The 23,074-nt window shown below is 37.2% G+C and overlaps 2 protein-coding genes across 3 annotated transcripts in view; one reads left to right on the forward strand and one right to left on the reverse strand.

Annotated features, from left to right (window-relative positions):
* Positions 1–1,323: 1,323 nt before the first annotated feature.
* Positions 1,324–9,397, reverse strand: acbd5b (acyl-CoA binding domain containing 5b). The gene is made up of 13 exons (XM_067362385.1): positions 9,223–9,397; positions 8,139–8,240; positions 7,907–8,027; positions 7,656–7,728; positions 7,433–7,562; positions 7,217–7,333; positions 6,934–7,068; positions 6,632–6,690; positions 5,336–5,525; positions 2,729–2,928; positions 1,842–1,889; positions 1,641–1,750; positions 1,324–1,534 (listed from the first exon to the last, which is right to left on the reverse strand). Exons 1-13 carry the CDS (start codon positions 9,248–9,250, stop codon positions 1,516–1,518), a joined length of 1,332 nt encoding a protein of 443 aa, XP_067218486.1. The 5' UTR covers positions 9,251–9,397; the 3' UTR covers positions 1,324–1,515.
* abi1b (abl-interactor 1b) overlaps positions 9,292–23,074 on the forward strand; it is a 31,313-nt gene continuing 17,530 nt past the window's right edge. For both annotated transcript variants that reach the window (XR_010891894.1, XM_067362384.1), the window contains exons 1-2: positions 9,292–9,566; positions 21,053–21,220. Coding sequence is in view for 1 of the 2 variants with exons in the window: in XM_067362384.1 (XP_067218485.1) it covers positions 9,411–9,566; positions 21,053–21,220 (324 nt within the window). In the remaining variant the exon portion in view is untranslated. The remainder of the gene's footprint in view (positions 9,567–21,052; positions 21,221–23,074) is intronic.

The raw sequence follows: 23,074 nt of genomic DNA on the forward strand, positions 1-23,074 counted from the left end.
AGTTAATCCACAATCATTTTACTTTTTATTATCAATCCCCATTTGGAAAAGCTGTAACATATAAGCTTCATTGGTGTTTGGTTTCTGTCCATGTCAAAAAACTTTATTTTTCCAGCATTTTTCCTCTTTGAAATGAAAAATGTGCGCCATGTGTTGGTAAATGATCTTTAAAAGGCTAAGATGGATTCAAAAGACTAAAACTACCTGCATTCAAAGTCATATAAATAAACAAACACAAAAGAAAAGAAAAGGTGTGAATATTATATTCATTACTGTTAAAAAGCCTATCCAAAATAAAGTAAAATCACTTGTGTGAAATATTTTTAAAATTTAAAATAGCTATTTTAATATATTTTTTAAAATGTAATTTATACCCGTGATGGCAAAGCTGAATTTCCAGCATCATTACTCCAGTCTTCAGTGTCACATGATCCTTCAGAAATCATTCTATTACACTAATTTGCTACTCAAGAAACATTCATTATTATTTTTTATCAGTTTTGAAAACAGTTGTGTTGCTTAATATTTTTGTGAAAACCATTATACATTTTCCAGGATTATTTGATGAATAAAATGTTAAAGGTGCCATAGAACATCTTTTTAAAAGATGTAATATAAGTCTAAGGTGTCCCCTGAATGTGTCTGTGAAGTTTCAGCTCAAAATACCCCATATTTTTTTTTTTATTCATTTTTTAAGTGCCTATTTTGGGGCATCATTAAATATGCACCGATTCAGGCTGCGGGGCCCCTTTAAATTCTAGTGCTCTCTGCCCCCGGAGCTCGTGCTTGCCTTAAACAGCATAAACAAAGTTCACACAGCTAATATAACCCTCAAAATGGATCTTTACAAAGTGTTCCTCATGCAGCATGTCTAATCGAGTAAGTACAGTGTGTATTTGGATGTTTACATTTGATTATGAATGAATTTGAGGCTGTGCTCCGTGGCTAACGGCTAATGCTACACTGTTGGAGAGATTTATAAAGAATGAAGTTGTTTATGAATTATACAGACATGATTCAGCTGTGCACAGATCCAGACATTAATACTGGCTGCCCTTGTGTAATGCCTTGAACATGAGCTGGCATATGCAAATATTGGGGGCGTACATATTAATGATCCCGACTGTTATGTAACAGTCGGTGTTATGTTGAGATTCACCTGTTCTTCAGAGGTCTTTTAAACAAATGAGATTTATATAAGGAGGAGGAAACAATGGAGGTTGAGACTCACTGTATGTCATTTCCATGTACTGAACTGAACTTGTTATTTAACTATGCCGAGGTAAATTAAATTTTTAATTCTAGGGCACCTTTAAAATGAACAGCATTTATTTAGATGGAAATCTTTTATGAAAATTAATTACTGTCACTTTTGATATTTTAATGCGTCCTTGCTGAATAATAGTATTCATTTCTGAGGCTTAGTGTGACATCATAACATTCACTTTTGAACACATCAGATATATCCAGACCATTTTCAAAGTCCTCAGGAGCTGTACAGTTGGTATTGATTCTTCACTTCACTCTTAACCATCTAAAACCATAACAAAGATGCAACACAGATTTAACATTCTTTCTGTTGAAAAAAAAAAAAAGTTCACATATAGCCTAGTTAATAGTACAATAGTAGAAATGCTTACCTCCTTCTCTTCATTAAGTAAAACTGCACCAGCCAGTGCACAGCAAATGGCCAGATAATGGCCAGCACTACAGCGATGGGGGGCAAGTTTAATGGCCACCAGGGCCACCTCTGAAAGACAGATACAGTTAATAATTTCTGTTAATATAAAGCAGTATTTCATACCATTGAATTCCATGCATTTGAAGTCACATAAAGAGACCTTTTTTGGTGACTTGGAGTTCAAAGTTTTGAGAGGAGAGATTTCAGCCTAAAAGCAAACATAAGCAAATAAATAATTAAATGAACCGCAACTGTGACCGTACTCCGGGGTTTTAATATAATTATTTAAGGTTTAATGGTATTTACCATAAAAAATTAAGAAAGTTTACACTACTTTCCAAAATATACAATACCTTTCAAAAATTTGGGGTCAGTAAGGTTTTTTTTTTTCATAAAAGAAAATACTACTTTTATTCAGAATGTTTTTTTTTAAACTGATCAAAACTTTGAAAGATTTCTATTTTAAACAAATGCTGTTATTTACATATTCATCAAAGAATCCTGAAAAAAAATTTATCACAATTTCCACAATAAGCTTAAGCAGCACTGCTTAAGAAATGTTTCTTGAGCAGCACATCCTCATATTAGAATAATTACTAATGATGCTGAATATTCAGCTTTGCATCACAGGAATAAATTACATTTTATAAAATATATTAAAATAGAAAAGAGCTGTTTTAAAAAGTAATATTTCACAATACTGTATTTTTTAACAAATACATGCAGCCTTGATGAGCATAAGAGACTTCTTTCAAAACAATTTTAAAAAATCTTACCGACCCCAAACTTTGAATGGTAGTGTATATTTAAATATGTAGATTGGCTTCCAGTCTCATTTTGCAAACTGGTATTTCTTACCATATTATTTTAAAGTATTGTCTTAATTATAAACATACTGGTTTGTAGCACAAAAAGTTTTACCATTTACTGCATAGGAAAAAAAATAAGGTGGATAAAACAGATCTAGTCTTCGAATGCAAAGTGCACTAATCTACAGTCTAGACTTGTGGTTACATGTATTGAGCCATATTTTGACGCTGGTCTTACTTGTGATGCTGTAAGAAGTTCCAGTGTGGTCAGTCTGTGCAGCACATCCTGCATGTTGTCCTGTAACTGTGACAGTATCACTGCGATCTCTGTGTTAAATGCTCTTTTGTCCGTTCTGTCTGCTGTCTTCCAGTGCTGACCATCTCCTTGGTAACTGCACTCATGTTTTTCAGGTAGGTTAGTTCCCATTAACTGACAGCCTGAGAGTATATGAAAAAAAACATCCATTTATGCTTTCACTAATTCCCAGGCACAGATCAAATACTCTCCAGCAGAGATTCTCTACTGCTGACATTGTTATATAACTAAACACTGTATATACTTAAAGGGTTAGTTCAACCAAAAATAAAAATTCTATCATTAATTACTCATCCTCAAGTCGTTCCACACCCGTAAGACCTTCGTTCATCTTCGGAACACAAATTAATATATTTTAGTTGAAATCCGATGGCTCCGTGAGGCCTGCATAGGGAGCAATGACATTTTCTCTCTCAAGATCCATAAAGGTACTAAAAACATATTTAAATCAGTTCATGTGAGTACAGTGGTTTAATATTAATATTATAAAGCGACGAGAATATTTTTAGTGCACCAAAAAAACACAAAATAACGACTTATTTAGTGATGGCCGATTTCAAAACACTGCTTCAGGAAGCATCGGAGCATAATGAATCAGCGTGTCGAATCATGATTCAGATCGTGTGTCAAACTGCCAACGGCTTAATTCACGTGACTTTGGCGTTCCGAACAGCAGATTCGATACACTGATTCATAATGCTCTGAAGCTTCCTGAAGCAGTGTTTTGAAATCGGCCATCACTAAATAAGTCGTTATTTTGGTTTTTTTGGTGCACCAAAAATATTCTCGTCGCTTTATAATATTAATATTGTATGGAAGAGGATTAGGGCCAAGCAATAATAAAAAATAAAACCGTCTCGAGATTAAAGTCGTTAAATTTCAAGAAAATTTTTTTTAAATTTCGAGAAAAAAGTCGAGATAAAATGTTGAGAATAAAGTCATTAAATTACGAGAAAAAAGTTGTTAAATTACGAGAACAAATTCGTTAAATTATGAGAACAATTTTGTAATTTAACGAATTTGTTCTCGTAATTTAACGACTTTTTTCTCATAATTTAATGACTTTATCCTCAACATTTTATCTCAACTTTTTTCTCGAAATTTAACAAGTTTTTTTCTCGTAATTTAACAAGTTTATTCTCAACATTTTATCTCAACTTTTTTCTCGAAATTTAACAAGTTTTTTCTCGTAATTTGACGAGTTTATTCTCAACATTTTATCTCGGCGTTTTTCTCGAAATTTCACAACTTTAATCTCAAGATGTTTTTATTTTTTTATTATTGCTTGGCCCTAATCCTCTTCTGTAATATTGAACCACTGTACTCACATGATCTGATTTAAATATGTTTTTAGTACCTTTATGGATCTTGAGAGAGGAAATGTCATTGCTCCCTATGGAGGCCTCACGGAGCCATCGGATTTCAACTAAAATATCTTAATTTGTGTTCTGAAGATTAACGAAGGTCTCACGGGTGTGGAACGGCATGAGGGTGAGTAATAAATGACAGAATTTTCATTTTCACCCAACAATGAAAATAATGTCATTAATTGCTCACCCTCATGTTGTTCTACACCCGTGAGAACTTCGTTAATCTTCGGAACACAAATTAAGATATTTTTGATAAAATCCGAGAGCTTTATGACTCCTCCATAGACAGCAATATAATCAACACTTAAGGTCCAGAAAGGTACTAAAGACAGTCGATGTGACTGCAGTGGTTCAACCTTAATTTTATGAAGAGACGAGAACACTTTTTTTAAAGTAATTAAATAAAGTAATTTTTGACAGAATTTTTATTTTTGGGTGAACTAACCCTTTAAATTGTAATGACTAAACATTTAAATGTCATTTTACTAAGACACAATATTGAGAAATATAGCACAACACCTGTTATTTATACACAATTTATGCAAGTCATCTGCTATACTGTTATAAAAATCTAACTGATTTACAGTGTATTACAAGCTATCAGAATTTCTTTTTATCTTTTGGCCATACAAATATTAGCAACTGCACCAAATTGCATATTTTTTCTCAGTTTGGCCTCTGAGGTGCTTTTTTCCTCCTTGAATATGAGCTACAGATTCTCTTACATCATACTATATGAGCCATAAAAGCCTGATATGTCAAATATGATACTCAACAAAAACACGTATGCAGAATTATTGTTTTTAGTATTTTTGTCTAAAGATTCAATAAACTGCTCCAGTTTTTTAAAAATAGATGTTTCCGACTATTATTTCATATCCTTTACAGGGTTAAGATAATCTTAAGTGTGGATTCTTTCTTTTTATAATACAAATCTAATCCGAAAGTTAATAAAAATCAATATAAACTATAATGAATGCCACAATGCAATATAAGAGTCTCGCCTTATAGGGAAATTATTTCCTAGGTGATGTATTATAGTATTCATTCGCTTTGTAAGTCTATACAAATGCTGGTGGAAAATTGGCTTGTTGATCACATTATTGCTTGTTGACGTCATGGTGCTCAAGACTTATTCAAACACTGACTCAAGCCCAACCTCTTCCACTGCCTGGAGAGATTCTGTCAGTTTGGACGTTTCCAAGTGCCGGCGGGTGGGGGACGGGGGGTGTAACTCCCTGTGGTTTTCCATCCTGAATCTCACACTGAGGCTCTCTGTTTCCCCCTTGTTGCATGTTGGCCCAAACCACGTTCACTTCTGCCAATTGGACCCTGGGAACTCCTGAACCCTAGGGACAGCATTGCAAACTCCCATTTATTTTGCTCTGACATGACATGACATACAAATACATTTCTTCCTTTGGTTCTTTCTCTCTCTCCAAGAAATGTCACATGCATATCCTTGTGCTAACTATCAATTGGTGGACTCCAGCTGATATCACTTAATCCATGTTTTGCCAAGGATTTCAAGTCATACTTTGTTTTTGCCAGGAATCACACAACACTTCCAAATCTCTGGGGATGTATGATGCATCAGAGTGACCTTAAATAGCATGATGGATTCTATGGATTAAACCCAGTTATAGATCATTATAATGATTGAAGTTTCAAGGGTTTGCCTGAATTTGAAAACTCTCAGTCAATACTAAAGTATTAAATAAGTTAATCAGCTTATTAATAAGAACATTGAAATAACTTACAAGTATTGTACTATAGAGGAAATCTCATAAAACATGCCCAGGTCACATTAGCATTGTGATTGCATTACTTTTGAGTTATTTTTGTAGTTGCAATTATTATATTCATTTACACTGCAGATGAAAAGTTTGGGTTCAGTAAGATCTTTATTTATTTATTTTATTTTATTCAATTAATACTTTTATTCTCCAATGGTGCATTAAATTAATCAAAAGTCAGAGTAAAGACTTTTATAATGTTACAAAAAAATTCTATTTCAAATAAATGCTGTTTGGAACATTCTATTCATCAAAGAATACTGAAAAATTTATTTTTGTTTCCACAACTGTTGGTAATATTAAGAATAATTTCTTGAGCAGCAAAACAGCATATTAGAAAGCTTTCTGAAGGATCATGTGACACTGAAGACTGGAGTAATGATGCTGAAAATTCATCACTAACATCACAGGAATAAATTACATTTGAACATATTAAAATGAAATTAAATTATAATAATATTTCACAATACTGCATTTTTGATCAAATAAAAGCACCCTTGGTGAGCATAAGAGACTTCTTTCAAAAACATTAAAGAATTTTACCAACCCAACCAATTTATTTATGAAAAATATAATTGTTTTATTTCTTTTACTTGATTTTGGGGTGTAATATGTTTTTGAGCCTGTGAAAGAATTGAAAACATCAGTAAAGACTGTACCTTCTCTTGTGTTGCTGGTTTTTCCATTGAATCACTGTATATCTCATCATCCGAGTCATCTGTGTGATATTTGGTAAGAATGATGTCATCAAATAATATTTTTTAAACACAAATTAAATCAGACACATTATTTACTTTACCTGCCAATGTAATATTATTAAATTACTGCAATTTCTTTCTAATCAGAGAGCAAAACGTGGCCCCCAAGAGTTTTATATTCTCCAAAACATCTGAAGGTTAGGCTATACAGTATACCTTGGGCCTGGACACAAAAATGGAAACTAACGGAAACTAAAACATACCATAAGCCAGTTCCTCCTCTTCCTCCTCAGAGTTTAGAGAACTATGAGTGTCATTGGTTGAGGAGGATACGCTGTTCTCCTCACTTCCATTACACACTGGTAAACTTCCTCTCTCTGCTGCAAGAGTGCTTGAGTCTGCAGATTAGAAAAGACCTACTAATTTCTTAAATGCAGTAGTATGAATCACTTCAGGAGATTTAAACTCATTCTACGCACACACACAAAACAGATCTCCGTCTTGACAATGATTTCACAATATAAAGGCACAAAGTTGTTGCTGTACTTTTCTTCTTTTCATCTATCTCCATGTCATCTTCTATATTTTCCCCATTACTTTTATTTTCCCTCTCTTCATCTTTCTCAGCTTCATCATCATCAGCTTTTTCAGCTTTAGTGTTTCCTGTTTCAACATTCATTAAAATGTAGAATGTTGATTAAAGGAGCTCAAATAAGGTCAGATCTTATGGTTAAGGAATTGAAATACTTTTAGGAAAAGTACCTGTGGATAATTGTGCTGCTTTACTGGCAACATCTTCATCATCATCCTCATCCTCCACTATCTCATAAAATGGATCAAGAGCTTCCAGTAATTCTGCCATCTTCTCTGTGACCGGGAGGGTTTCTATTATCTATAATAAAGCATTTGATTGTTTGTGGTTTAAACTATTTTTTATTGATACATCAATATGTGCTTCATCTCTGTAATCTATATAAGTACCAACCAGTTGTATTTCCTGAACATATTCCATCATGGCTTGGTCCTTGGTCATATTTCCCAAGGCTTTCCATGCCTCCCTGAAAAGAAAATGTGTCTGGGTTTAATATACATATCTGGCTTGTTGCTGTATACTTTAGATATAACAACATGTCAACATTTTTGTTAAACTGAACCCTAAATTCAACTTAAAATGGACATGTAGCTTTAAGTTATAAATTATCTGAAAAAATCATTATTTCAGTGGATAATATTTACCATTTAGCTTTGCCAATAGGATCCCATGAGTTTGGTTTTAGGGTGTTACAGGGTCCTGCTGTAGCTTGTTTGTAGTAACTGTATAACATAACCAGCATATCATCAGACAGGTCATAAGAGCCTGTGTGAAATAAAGAAAGAATGATTAAACTAGTTGTATAGTTATTTTTAAATAAAACCATGAAGTTTAATACTTGACATTCATATTTAATATTTAATATTAAAGTATTACCATCTTCAGGTAAACTTCTGATCACTTTAACAGCAGCTTCAAACCTCTTCTGAATAGATTTGGGATCTTCCATTGTCCTTCGTGTCATGGACAGGTCTAGGTCTACACATCATGATAGATTGACAGATGTCAGCAAATGAGATAAACAGATAATCAATAGACGTGAATGAAAAAGCAAATGGGGTTAATAAGGTAATAGTTTAAATGCAAACATAATTCTCATTTGATATGTTAAGTATATTTGATATTGCACAACTTTTGTTAATTAGTTTATTATCAGTAATTTAATTAACCTTCCGCCATACTAAGAAATCACCGACTTAACTCTGAAAAATTGCCTTCAAGAGTAGGAAAAATACCACTGAACAACTGAACTAAACAGAAAAACATGAAATACTACTGAATTACTCACCTCCTGTGTTTCGTCCATCTGAAAATACTGTTCTAGGTATTAACTGAAACAGACGCCGTTTGGGTGATGTAGTTTTCAATGAAGCTGGCCTACATAGTAATTAATAGAATGTAGCGCGCTTTAGCCTACAGGATCCATAATCCCTAGCGAATGGATATTTAAACGCATAGGATTTAAACGTCTTTTACTCATGCTAAGATTTAAGATGCTCTCTCCACTAGATGGATTTATCACACTTTTTGACAAATTCAGAACATATAATAGTATATAGAAGAGTCTTTATTATAAAACAATATCATAAGGTTGTCTTTTGTTTATTCTTTAAAAAAAGGTTTTAGATCATTTTGCATCAATTTTAGTACTTAAGAGGCATGTATTGTTCACACTTCACAATATCGCATTATTAATACATTTTATAGGATTATCATTGTTAAATCATTATTACCACAGTATAGAAGTATAGCATTATTTTAATATTATTATCACTCCAGTTAGACGAGGCTCACTGAAAAGCTCATGATGATCTCTTTAACTATCAGAGCTTAAAACAATAACACATAAAGTCTTATGCGCTTAAATGCTAACTAAAACGAATGCCCACTACAGTGGACAAAAACGCATTTTAGTCTTCACTGCTCGTCAGACTGTTCAGAACGCCGTTCTGTTTCTCACCGCTGAGAAAAACGCACTCCTCTCCCATTGGTCCAGAACCGATTCTCAGAGCCAGTCACCCAATCACAGAACAGTGCGTAAAGCGCTGCGTTGAGAATTGTCGTCCTGCTGAAAAAGAGGAGCCAACGGGAATCCCACAATGCCAGGCGAGGGACCTCCTGTCGGAGAGTGAAGCTCCGCTGGTTTCAATGAAAGAGGGGGAGAAGAGTAATGCAGAGGGATGTAAGATGGCAGAGCTACAAATGTTGTTAGAGGAAGAAATTCCGGCTGGAAAAAGAGCCCTTGTGGAGAGCTACCAGAACCTTTCAAGGGTTGCGGAATATTGCGAGAACAATTATGTGCAGGTATGGATTGGAGAAATTACCTTTGCCTTTCATGTATTGTCTGAATCAGTGTGGATGTGATTGAAATGCGAGCACTGCATTTGTAGCATTACAGAGGATCCTCATCTAATGGTTATGAGCGCCACTGAGGCATAATACGGCGATCAGTTCATTTAATCTGAATGCTGAGCGTTTTTATTTGGATGATATTTGCGTTGTTTGAGCCTGACGGACACAATGCACGAATTCACTTTCGGAGGGTGTGTCAGAGCCGTGCCGCTTTCTCTACGATGGATGGAGACAGATGAGCTTTAAAATAAAGATATAATACTTTAATGGTCAAAATATCGCCCAACAGATTGTTAGAAACCAATCTAGTGTTATGATATATAAAAGCTTATTGCAGCGTCAATGTATCGCCTGCATATGTGTTCGAAGCCAATACGTCATTTTTCGAACTAATACGTCATGCTCTAACGTTAAATGTTCCGATGTTTGATTTGTAGAATTCTGCTGTTTAGTTTGTTTCGAGGTCCAGACGGGTGTCAAGCCCCATGGGTGACAGTATGTGATGAAAGCCCAGATATTCGATATTATTTCTATCTCTAAACGTTATTGAACTTCATCCACGTTTTGGCAACGCTATAATATATGCCAGTGGAACGTGAAATGAAAGTGTTTCACCTCTATGGTTTTTTAAATACATGCAGTGAATATCTTTTTGTGTGTGTGTCTGTTGCAAATGTGTATTGGCTGAAGTGGAATGGCGAGACGCCTAGACGCGAAATGTCGGTGATGGTGTGAATAAGTTATTGCTGACACACCTGTGTTAATGTGTCTCTCACTGAAGCCTTTTCACTCACACACCTACAATAAAGCACAGAGCCTGTTAGAAATGTACAAATGTTGTAAGATAGCCTATATATATATATATATATATATATATATATATATATATATATATATAATATATATATATTAGTAATAGATAGGAATTATGTTATTAGGGCATGTGTGTGATACATATTGACATAATGCAATTATAATGAGAAGAATAAAAATGAAAGAATAGCCTAATTTATGTGTGATTTAATCACATGTCCATGTATTATTGTACATTTGCCAAAAGGGCATTTAGGATGACGAGGATCAAGGTGTTCAGTGAGAAATAAACCAAAATATTTTTAATATTTATTTGTTTTACCTTCAATACTCTAGATAATGTGAAAGATCATCCCTGAAGTTAATAATATGCTGTGATTTTGTAAACGCTAGTAATACAAAACAAGTTTTTGAGACACATTACCTCTCGGTGGGATGTTCTTGATGCAGATGTACAATTTAATTTGATTTGATTTTCATCTGTTTTTTTCCTCATAAAGCCAGCTGTTCTCTGATCATTAGAGCTCAAAATATATATTAAATTTAGGAAAAATAATATAAACATCTAGGCCTGTTTTTTTAATGAAACATTACTAATGTCTTGACAGGAGGAAGAGTGTTATTTTAAAAATATGTATTTTTGTAAGGATTCTACAGCTCTGTGCCTACTCTTTCTCAAAATGATAAATGTGACATTGTTTTGGGCAATATTTGATCTGATATTTGGATTTATCAGGAATATAAATATATTTTGATAATGTATTTAATGAAAAGGTTGTAAATCGGATCTAAATCTGACATGATATATCAAACATTTAAAATTTGTATTCACAAATACATTGTACATCCAAAATATAACATGATCATTTAATTTAACTCTCTGAAAATTGAAATAAATAATGTAAAAAAAATCAAGATCATCAATTGTCTGATGACAGCTCATTAGTGGATAGTGCAATGAGATGCATTGACAACAGTCAAGAAGTCTTTCAGTAAATATAGTATCCCCATTAAGACATTTAAGACATACACAACAAAATGAGGTACCCAAGTTGTTGAAAAAATTACTCTTCTTCAGAAAAATGCATGTTAAATATATATATATTTTTATTTTTATTTTTTTTTTACATGTTGCATCAATATCAAATGGTTAGTTATTTGATTGATGCAGCAATCCATATTATCCATGTATCATTACACCCCAAATGTAAGGAGTTTTTGCAGTCTCACAGTATGGTTATATGTTGGTACATTCTGACTATAAAGACTTTGTAAAAAATACATTTAGCAAGATACAAGCCATATGAGACTAAGAATATTATATGTTTTGCATATTTCGTGGGGAGCCACTTTCTTTGAACCCTCATGTGAGTTGGTTTAGCAATGACACATTCTCAAATATTCACAGAGGATTCATAAGAGGACTAAATGACTCAAAATGTTTCTCTTGCGGCTCTAGTGGGTGTATCATATGCGAGAAGAGGTCCAAAGCAGGGATCTTTGGCACTGGACTGAAGTTAGTCATGTCTTGCAATGACTTGCACCATGCCCTTTAAATCAGTATCAAAACCATTTGTGAATGAAATCCAGAATGCGTCATGTGGGTGAATCATGGATTAATGTGTTCATTTGGGTGTGACAAAGAATAAGTACATTACCATTCTAAAGTTTGGGTTTTTCTTTAGAAAGAAATTTAGGGATGTTTTCAACATTGATAACAATCAGAAATGTTTCTTGAGCAGCAAATCAGCATATTATGATTTATGAAGGATCATGTGACACTGAAGACTGTAGTAATGACTTTATAATATTACTTTGTACTGTATTTTTAATCAAATATATGCAGCCTTGGTGAGCTTAAGGGACTTAAAACTGATTTACCAACCCCAAACTTTTAAATCTATAGTGTTCATTTAGAAATGTTAATAGAAATCATAGTCTAGACATTTTGGACATAATATGTGAAAGACAAGCAGTTCCTGATAATCTTAAGAAATGATGTTAATTATTAAAAACATTATGCTTTAATGTCTTGCACCATCTAAATGGAGATGTCATAAGTATTCATTGTTTTTAAAGCTGTTGGCCAACAGTCTACTAGGACATAGTGAAAAACCACAGACAGGACATTCATGGGTCATTCATCTGTATCCCCCTGTGGCGACAGACACATGGTCTTAGAACAGCTGAGAAGTACTGATGTGTTGTAACAGGTGGCATTTGAAGCAGACCTGGGGTCAGTGGTGCATGCTTGTCGCAGTCTAATTGTTAAAGTCACCATGAAATCAAAATGGACAGTTCTTGTATTTTTTTGGAATATTTCAGTATTATAAATTATTTATCCATGCACATCATTTATGTTTTAAATTCATGTGCCCTCATAATCGTTAATCAAAACAACGTCCCCTTCCTCTTGCAGTGACATCTCTTCTCTGATGACGTGTTTGCTGGTATGAGGGCGGGACAACCTGTCACTCACATGTCATGACAGCAATTGCAAACCACATCTATCCAATCAATTCCCCATGGAAAAAATCAAGTCCCGCCCTACATTTTTTTTCTTGTTCAAGAAGCCGTTTCACTCGGATATACGTCTCAATAGAGAAGGTTGCAGCTTCTGTTTCATGCCGACTTTAACGGTATAATTCAAAGTCAGCTATATACAAGTCAGCAATTCATGTAATAGTATTCTGAGATGGAAACTATTAGTATCCCGATAGCTAATTCCCTTACATTTTTAATTTAAGTGCATGGAGTGCGAAGAGTGCATTGCTATTTATAATTGCTGGAATACGGTTTGGTAATTATGCAGCAAAGTGCTGCTTGCTATTTCTCATTTTTGAGGGTATAGGGCTTGAAAAAAGCCCCTACATTTACATTAAAAGAGTGAAGTGAACAATATTTATGGACCAGAATTTTATAGACTAGAAGATGGGCTCTTTTGACTTGAACCAATAAACATCCACCTACAACATCCAGAAACCACTTAGAAACATGCTAAAACCTACTCAAAATGTTATTTCCAAATGTTTATTTGCTTTTAATGGCTTTAAAAGTCCAAGTTTTTAGTTTTAATTTTTGTTTATGTTCATCATGCTAAGCTATCTAATTTATCATTGATAAAGCAGGAAATTGTTTAATATGTGAAATGTTTTGAATTTCAAATATAACAGGATATAGATTATCACTAAGATGCTGTCTCAGTTGCATCAGGCTCTTGTCTGAATATAGTTTAACCAAAGTTATTTGTTGCCTGTTGATTTCATCAGATTTTTTTTTTTTTTTTTTTTTCAGAATCATTTGTCAGATTACTTTACAGAATAACCTGCTTTATTTCATGACCAATAACAAGTATTTAAGAGAGTCATTCACAGCATTCTGTGGTCAAATATTTTTAAAAATGACTGCTAAATTATATATTTGACCACCTATCTCATATCTTTTGTATCTCTGCGGTTTCTTTCTTTCCACAAAATTAACTCCAACCAATATATCTTGGCCATTTATTTAAGTAGTCATGATCACTTCACACTGGGGTCCTGATCACCATGTTTGGCTTTCATCAATAGTAATTTATGAGCAGTAATAGTAATATATGCCATTTTTATCACAGAATAAACCCCTTTAGGGTGATGCAAGACATGCTGGATATACATTATCCCGCTTTTTATATGGTTACTTGCCACATAAGTAAATAATTACATTCGAAATACTGACTTTATATTTAATAAAGTCTTGTAGCTTCTGCAAAGAAAGCAGTTGTTTAACCCTATGCAAAATGGCAGATTCGGCATTATGATTGGTTAGATCGCTTGTCAATTAAACTCCCGGAAACAATCGTTGCAAAATGGCAGCAGCTACGTTTGTCTGAAACAAGACAGCGAGTCCGCAATACCCGGATGACATTATTAAATAATTGAACAAAAAATATTGATTCAAGTTTTAATATTTTATTAGCTCACCAAGCACAAAACTTCCATGAAGAAAAACCGTTCCTAGCAAGCGTATAGCGCTGACATCAGTTACGTAAATGAGTCTGTGTTATCAGTTTTTACCAGTTGTTATCGGGAAATAAAACATACCTCTGGATTCCAAGTAGGGCTTGCTGCATCCTGCGGTGGACATCCTACCCCACCCACATCCAAGTGTGACTTCAGAAGCCACACCCATGCCCAATACATCACCTTGTGATTTCCCCATCCCTGTTCTGTTCTGGAAACCCAGTTTGATGTATGTGGGGTTTCCGATTGGATTTTAGGTGTAGGTTTTAGGTGGGCTTCAGTATGTTGGTTACAGATTAAAAGGGTTTTTAAGGCTTAAGGGTAGGTTTTGAGTGGGTTTCAGTGTGGTCATAAAAAGTGAAGTTTAGGCATCAGTTTTTGGTGTAGGCAATCAGTACTGTGATTGACATGACCGATACAATTTTAAGAATTTTCTGCAGGACAACATGGACGTGGCTTCTCATCAGACCTGAATGTGGGCAGGGATGGATGTCCATTGTAGGCTGCAGCACAATCAGAATCAACTATTCCACAGAGCTGTGTAATAACCAGGTTTAAGTGACCACATTTTTTAATTAGTAGATTTAAAGCACATGCAGTTCATACACTACCCTACCCAGTTTGGGGTCTGTAAGAGTTTTTTTTTTTTTTAAATGTTTTTGAGAAAAAAAGTCTCTTATGCTCACAAAAGGCTGCATTTATTTGATCCAAAATACAGTAAAAGCAATAATATTGTGAAATATTATATTATATATATTTTTTTATTTGAATACATTTTAAAATGTATAGTTTAGTGATGGCAAAGCTGAATTACTTTGGTTTCCAGTGTCACATCTTTCAGAAATCATTGTAATATGCTGTTTTGCTGCTCAATTTCTTCCTATTATCAATGTTGAACAGTTGTGCTGCTTAGTATTTTTGTGAAAACCGTGATCAATTTCTTTTTTTTTTTCTGTTCATCAAGATTCTTTGAATTGAAAGTTCAAAAGTTCAAAATTTATTTGAAGTAGAAATCTTTTGTAACATCACAACTGTCTTTACTGCCTCTTTTTAATGTGAAAAAAAGCTGAAAAAAGTATTAATTTCTTTTAGTGTACTTGGGCTCATGGGGGTCCTTTGTAAGGTTCAAACTGACAGTTTTCACTGTATTTAAAGGCACGGTAGTGATAAAGTGATTTTCTGCATCCAGAATATTACTGTTATGTCCCTTAAATGTTGGGAAATATTGGTTCCCTTTTGATACTCCACTCGTACTGCGTATGGAGGGAAAGGTCTCCTTTTTCCCTGCTGCTGAAGCCTTTTTCAATAACGCAGTGTAACTGCATGGCCATTGGTTCACTCACGAGAAGTTGTTGAACCAATGACGGCCGGTGGAGCTGCGCAAGCCTATGGCGAAATAGTGCGAAAATTCCCGCCAAAACGGGCGGGGCTTATGGCTATATACGCGGGCATTTCGCCGTAGGATTTCAGTTCTCTCTCCTCCAGTGATAACTTCGCATCTCTTAGCTGGATCTCTGAGCTGAAGCCTTCGCTGCCTGGAAGAAGCTCTCGCTGACTGGAAGAAGCTCTCGCCGCCGTTGAAAAGGCACTGCAGTGGATTGAGCTGGGATCACTGGACGACGACAGCACAAGCGCCCTCGCAGACTGCATCCTTGAGCACCGCTCTCAAGCTGCCCGCTTCCGGAGGTGGACAAGACGGTCCTTTTAGACTCTCCGGTCTCTCCAGCCGGTCTCTTCGGTCCAGCCGTGGAGGGATATACAGAATGCTTCATTGCAACTCAGAAGTTGTCCGAGGCTATGCGACACTTCCTGCCTAAGCGCTCCAGCTCTACCTCTGCCTTGAGCCGCCCCAGGACTGCGCCGGCTCAGCAGAGCAAGCCTGCCCCCTCCACCTCCCAGGCAGTGCCTCCAAAGGAACAGCGCCAGCGAACACGTCCCGCCAGGCGCTCCTCCTTCCCGAGATGGCCGCCTGCGCTTCAAGGTCAAACGGGCCTGCCCTGACGAACTCTGTTTGCTTCAGTCATGGAGTACCCCTACAGGCGGTGTCCAGAAGGACGGTGCTCTCGACAGATGCATCCAACTCGGGTTGGGGCACTCTTTGCGAGGGCGACCAGCCTTCGGCTCGTGGTCTCACGAGGAGAGCCATCTCCACATCATCTGCCTCGAGATGCTGGCAGTGATTCGAGTCCTTCACGTCTTCCAGGCCTTCCTGACAGGGCGCCACATCGGACAGCATGACGGTAGTGTCCTACATAATGACAGTAGTGTCCTACATAAATTGCCAAGGCGGCCTTTCATCCAGCTGCCTCTGTGCACTGGCGAAGTGCCTCCTGGAATAGGCATTGCCAAGGTTGCAGTCGCTCAGAGCGACGCACATACCAGGCAGAACGAACCTGGGTGCAGACATGCTATCTCGGAGCAACATCCCCTCGGACGAGTGGATACTCCACCCCCAGACAGTTCTCACGATCTGGGAGATCTTCGGGAAGGCAGAGGTAGACCTCTTCGCCTCAGAAGACAACTCTCACTGTCCAATTTATTTTTCAAAGGAGGAAGATGCGCTGGCCCAGTCGCCTCCTCTATGCTTTTCCCCCGATCGCTCTGATCCCTCAGGTCATCAGACGAGTCAGGGACGACAAGCACAGAGTCCTCCTGGTAGCCCCGCTCTGGAGGAGCCAAGTCTGGTCCTCGGAGCTGTTCAGGCTTTCCACAAAAGCCTCGTGGCCGATTCCCCTGAGACGGGACCTCCTCTCTCAGGCAAGCAGGACGATCTGGAACCCTCAGCCAGAACTCTGGGCTCTGCACCTTTGGTCCCTCGATGGGAGCCTGTAAACCTCCCCGGGGACGTGCTGAACACCATTTCTCAGGCGAGAGCCCCATCTACGAGACTCCTCTATGCTCAGAAGTGGTCGGTCTTCGTTGACTGGTTCCTGGCACGTAACGAAGACCCTGTTGAGTGCAACGTATCTCTGATACTGACGTTCCTCCAGGAACCTTCAACGCTAAAGGTGTATGTAGCAGCCATCGCAGGGTTCCACTCTCCCATCGCAGGCCAGTCAGTGGGCAGAAACAGCCTTGTTGTGCGTTTCCTGAGAGGTTCTAGGCGGTTAAACCCCCCACGCCCTCTCACTGTTCCCACCTGGGACCTTTCCACGGACCTCCCTTTGAGCCACTGCGGTCAGCTGACGCTCAAAACCGCTCTGCTACTTGCTTTAGCATCGGTTAAGCATGTTGGAAACTTACAGGCCCTCTCTGTGAGCCCTGCTTGCCTTGAGTTTGGGCCCAACGACTCCAAGGTCATTTTGAAAACTAGGCATGGCTACGTCCCTAAAGTGCTCTCAACTCCGTTCAGAGCACAGGTCATTTCCCTCTCAGCGCTGCCTCCCTCATCGGAAGAGCGAGAGCTGGAATTACTCTGCCCTGTTAGGGAGTTGAGGACCTACATTGAGCGGTCGCAGCTGTAACGAAATGTAGCGGTTATTAATCAATTTATGGATGAAATATGAATATAATAATTCATAAGGTTATGAATAAATTATGATTCATATATCGACCCAATGGGGAATTAAACATATATTGTGAATCAATTACAACGAATTATAATCAATTACATATATGATTAGTTCTGGTTTAATAATTATTTAGAGAAACTGCTCGTTTGTCCAGCAAACTAAGTCCCTCACAGAATATTATAAACGGAGTTATTCTCTGGCCATGAAAATAACTAAAGCATAAAGCGATCGAAAAAACGTTAAAGTGACTTGGGTTTTCCGCTGAAAGAACAAACAGAACAATCGAGCATGAATAACGTTTTAATATATGCAAACTACGAATACAGAGGTTATACATCTAAATATATATACAAGAAAATACACACCTATGTACAAGAATAGAAGTATAGAAGGAAAGAGAGAAGGCAAGTAGCAAACTCACAACCAGTCCTAAGCCAGCACGGAAATCAGTTTCATCATCTAAGATTGAGAAACGGCAGTATACTTGCATTGGTTGCGTGTGTCGAATTTCAGGTTAGCGCTGGTGCAGTTCGTTGGCTTCCTCCGTTCAGCGGGAAGGTTTGAACTGAGGACGAGAGTGAGTTTCGCTGGAAGATGGCGATCCCGAAGCTGAGCGCGGTGGCAGCGCGTGGTCACCGGAGGGGTCCGGGAAAAACGTGCACGAGATGCTCGTGAGACAATCGGGGAAGAACACACACGAAATTGTGCGTCTTTGCTTTTATGACAGATAAGCCGACACACCTCCTTGAGGTGGGGTAGCCAATAACATGGGTGCAAAGTTGGCGGGAAAGCTTTTCCTTTGTTTGGCCTCACGACTTAATCTGCATGATTTATGACTCTCAGATCAGATCTCCAAATGGAGTGCGTTCTTCACAGTATCATTAAACACATAGAAAAATGCATTTATCAGCGGTGTGACATATCTCAGTGAATAGCTCGTGTCCGGAGCTTTACGGAGAGACCAAACTCGATAGGTCAGAAAGGCATAGGAGAGAAGTTATGGTTTACAGACAAAATTATATCGTTAAAATGCACACTAGCACAAATACACTCATTTAAACACTAGGAAACATGCATAGGCCCTAAAAATATATGAAATATATATTTCAGCATAGTGGTAGTTTACAAATACAGTTCAAAATGTATGATTGTGTGTTTCTGTGTCTGTCTGTGTGTGTGTTTTTGTGTGTCCCTGTGTGTGTGGGGTGTTGGAATGTGGATCTGGTCAGTCTCTGGGGGGGTTTTACAACCCAGTCCAGCATGCTAAAAGCGTTCTGAACATTCCAAAGTTTATTGATTATCCTGATACGTGTACATACGCTACACAGCCATTCCAGCAGTCTGACCAGCTCTTTGTCTGCTTTGGTGGCCACACCGAAGGGTCTTCGGTCTCGAAGCAATGTCTCTCGCGTTGGAAAGTCAACGCGATCGCTCTTTGTTACTCCTCTATGGGCCTTGGCTGCCCCATAGGAGTTAGAGCCCACTCCACGAGAGGAATGGCCTCCTCGAGGGCCTGGTCCAGTGGAGTCTCTATTAAGGACACCTGTGACATGGCCGGCTGGTCCTCGCCGTCCACTTTTGTCAGATTTTATAACCTGGATATCCCGACCTTACAAGCTCGGGTCCTCTCGGTGTGATACGGTGGCCTCGGTTGAGCTCCGCCATCATGCCTCTCTGGGAGCTAGCTCTCCCCTTGCAAGTGTAACTATCAAGGGTTCGATGGCTTTGGCCTCCTCGCTTGTCCAGTCGTTCCCTACCGTGGCACGGTGCTGTTGAATTTGTTCCCCCATACACAGTACGAGTGGAGTATCGAAAGGGAGCGTACTCGGCAAAATGCCCTCTTATATAGCCATAAGCCCCACCTGTTTTGGTGGGAATTTTCGCGCAGCTACGCCGCACCATCATTGGTTCAACAACTTCTCATGAGTGAACCAATGGCCGTGCAGTTACACTGCGTTATTGAAAAAACTTCTGCAGCGGGTACTTACGCAGTACTCGAAGGTGAGCCTGAGAGGCTCCAAACAAAAGAAAAAAATAGAACAAAACACCTTTAACTAGTTTTATCAAAAACTAAACTAACTGTCAAAAGAAAATGTAGAAAAGAAAAGTCTTAAGTGTCATAACTAAGCTACTCTATCCAAATAAACAAAATACATGAGGTGGTGGTACTCTCTCCTAAAGTGCGTCTAATACAGTTGGACGTTCCTATGTGATGCAGTGTATGTCGCATGACTTACCTATACTTACTCCTTCCCAGCCATACATATAATATACAACATGACAAGACTTAAGAGGAGTGACAGAACAAATATAGGTTGGTCAAAACTGTACACTCTACATCTACAATACTAACATAGAATGTTCAATGAACGTCAAGTACAGTACACACATATACAGTAACAACTGCAATAAACAAGAACACAAACTCAAGTTATGGGCATGGCAACAACAAACAACAAACATGGCAACAACAAACAAAAAACAAGCAAATAACTGCCGACACGTTACAGGTATTTAAACTGGAATGGTGCAAGGTGATTGGCAGCGTGAACCGGGATGTCATCTAATGAAGAGTGACAAGCTGTTCGTCCAATGGAATCCAAGACATAAAAACTGGCTAACCACATATATATATACGCATTCTTCCACGTACATTAGTGTATGTAACGGTTACTGACCAATCTCTTCTCTTTTTCGCGCTTGGAAACACAAGCTTTCACTGGGCAGCCAATGTCTTTTTCCACATGATTTGATGTGATATTTCCTCTGGAGTCTATTAGGAATTCCAATATGCTTTACATTATCATTCACAGAGGCACAACAGCTTTAGTAGTGTGAGATGCTTTGGAAAATCATTTATTTTGCATGATTTGGTTGAAACTATATTTCACAAGCTTTCTTTTATGGAACGTAAAAGATATTTTGAGAAACATCCATGCAATGGATGTCAGTAGTGACAAAAATGGTTTGATTATCAACATTCTTCAAACTATCTACTTTTGTGTTCTGCAGAAAAAATAAAAGGTTGGAACAACATTAGGGTGAGTAAATGATGACTGAGTTTTAATTTTTTTGTGAACTATCCTTTTTTTTTTTTTTAATCTTTGTTTAGGCACAAGACAAGAGGAAAGCCCTCGAGGAGACCAAAGCCTACACCACCCAGTCCCTGGCGAGCGTGGCCTATCAGATCAATGCCTTAGCCAACAATGTGCTGCAGCTGTTGGATATCCAGGCTTCACAGCTGCGCAGGATGGAGTCCTCCATCAACCATATCTCTCAGGTCAGCCCTGGGCATTACAACACCAACAAAAACAACCAGGTGTTCCTTACCCAGCATGCTTTGATTCAGCAGTTCTCAACTGGTGGATCATGAACCCCCCCCCAAAAATCTTTTGACTATCTTCTGACTACGTTTATCACAGTGAAAGATTTTGCATCTGGATTTCTTTTATTGTTGTGAATCATTGAACATGGTTTAGTTTTTATTTTTAATTATTTTTATTTATATAATGTTTATATACTGCAAATCTGCAAATAAATAAATTGTCATTCATTCATTAATTAATTCCTAAATTTTTTTAGTCGTGGTAAAATAAATAAATAAATAAAAATACAATAATGGTAAAACAAATTATGACATCAGACTATTTGCTACCCAGCTAATTTTCACTTAAGACAATTGATCGTATCTAAATTGATGCTTTCTTAGAAGTGTTTACTCTTGCTTAGGACAAAACTTATTGGCATAAAATGAACAGAAAAATGTTTGACTTAACAGTACAACCTTCTGTAAAGCTGCTTTGAAACAATGCATATTGTAGAAATGAATTTGACTTGACTTGATTTTCTCAATTTACCTGCAGCAAGAAGTTAATTTTGGACCCTTGCTATTGTTTCCCATGAGTCATATTTGCTTGTTGAATTTGAAAGAAGCACCAAATGCAAAAATGTTCTTAAATCTCCAGTTGACCTCACATGCTCTGCTGTTCCTGACTGCCATCACTTATGCATAAATAATTAGATTTACATGGACTAGACTATGGATTATGCAGATGGTGATTAACTACATTGAATATGTTGGAAATTAAATAATCATAATGCTTGACATGCCGTAATAACTAGAGCCTGAGTTCATGCGAGCCTATTGTAAGTCACGATTTGTAAAGAGCATCTCCGACTCTTTTAGATCTCTCTGTAGATGCATCACCATTTGAACACAATGTCAGAGTGATTTATTTTTTTTTTTTTTTCATCCAAAGTGGAGGATTGGGTGTATTTATTGAGGGTAATAAGAGATCCTGTTCCCCCATTATCTGCTAGAGTAGATTTTCAGAGCCTTAATGGAAACTAGATCTAATGATTGAAGTTAAAAGGCTTCTGCAAACTGGTTTGCCACCACTTGTCTCTAAGAAAGATAGACCGAAATGGCAGGCAAATTACGTAAAAAAAATGGCAAATTCTGCTTGGATCCCATCATTGGTGTCCATCATTGGTACAAGTGGACTGACTGACTGACTGACTGGTGTAAGAGCTGTTGTGTCTGTGGCTTGATTGGCAGCTTAATCAGTTACAGAGACAATTCACCCATGAAAGTGAAAGTGTCCTTCCCAGAAGAAACTATTTTAAAATATAGTTCTTGGGCTACAAGAAAATTAAAAATATAGTGCTAGAAGTATTTCTGACACCAACAAATCACTTCAGTCATATAATGCCTGTGTCAATATAATACTGATATAATTTGATCCAGTGAGAAATTGTTTGTTCTAGAATATTAGATTCTGAATCAAAAAATATTTAAATAGTCAATAAGAATTCAGAGCCCCACAAAAAAGTGTGAGAATTAGATTTATATAAAATCACGGTTCCTACGCATTTTGGAAAAGTCGGGAAAAGTATGGAATTTGATTTTAGTATTTTCCAAGTCTGGAAAAAATGGAGAAAATGGAGTATGGAAAAATATTTGTGTTTCCAGACTATTTTCCCTATTCAGTTTTATGAAATACAGAATTAAGAATTTCTAAAAATACAAGCAAGCAGAGTATTTTATGGCAAAAGTTTAGTGATTCTTAAACACAACTGAATGAGTTCAAGGCACACATTCATTATGCAAAACTGTTTGTCTTTACTATAAGCC

The sequence above is a fragment of the Chanodichthys erythropterus genome, chromosome 16, assembly GCF_024489055.1.
Source record: "Chanodichthys erythropterus isolate Z2021 chromosome 16, ASM2448905v1, whole genome shotgun sequence".
NCBI classification, from domain to species: Eukaryota; Metazoa; Chordata; class Actinopteri; order Cypriniformes; family Xenocyprididae; genus Chanodichthys; species Chanodichthys erythropterus.

Excerpts from the sequence above, each read along its gene's own strand:
- acbd5b (XM_067362385.1), bottom strand. The coding sequence starts at position 9,250 with ATGGGAGAGGAGTGCGTTTTTCTCAGCG. Across the intron at positions 7,334-7,432 it reads AGCAGCACAATTATCCACAG|GAAACACTAAAGCTGAAAAA; the intron begins GTACTTTTCCTA and ends ATGTTGAAACAG. Across the intron at positions 1,890-2,728 it reads AACTTCTTACAGCATCACAA|GCTGAAATCTCTCCTCTCAA; the intron begins GTAAGACCAGCG and ends GTTTGCTTTTAG.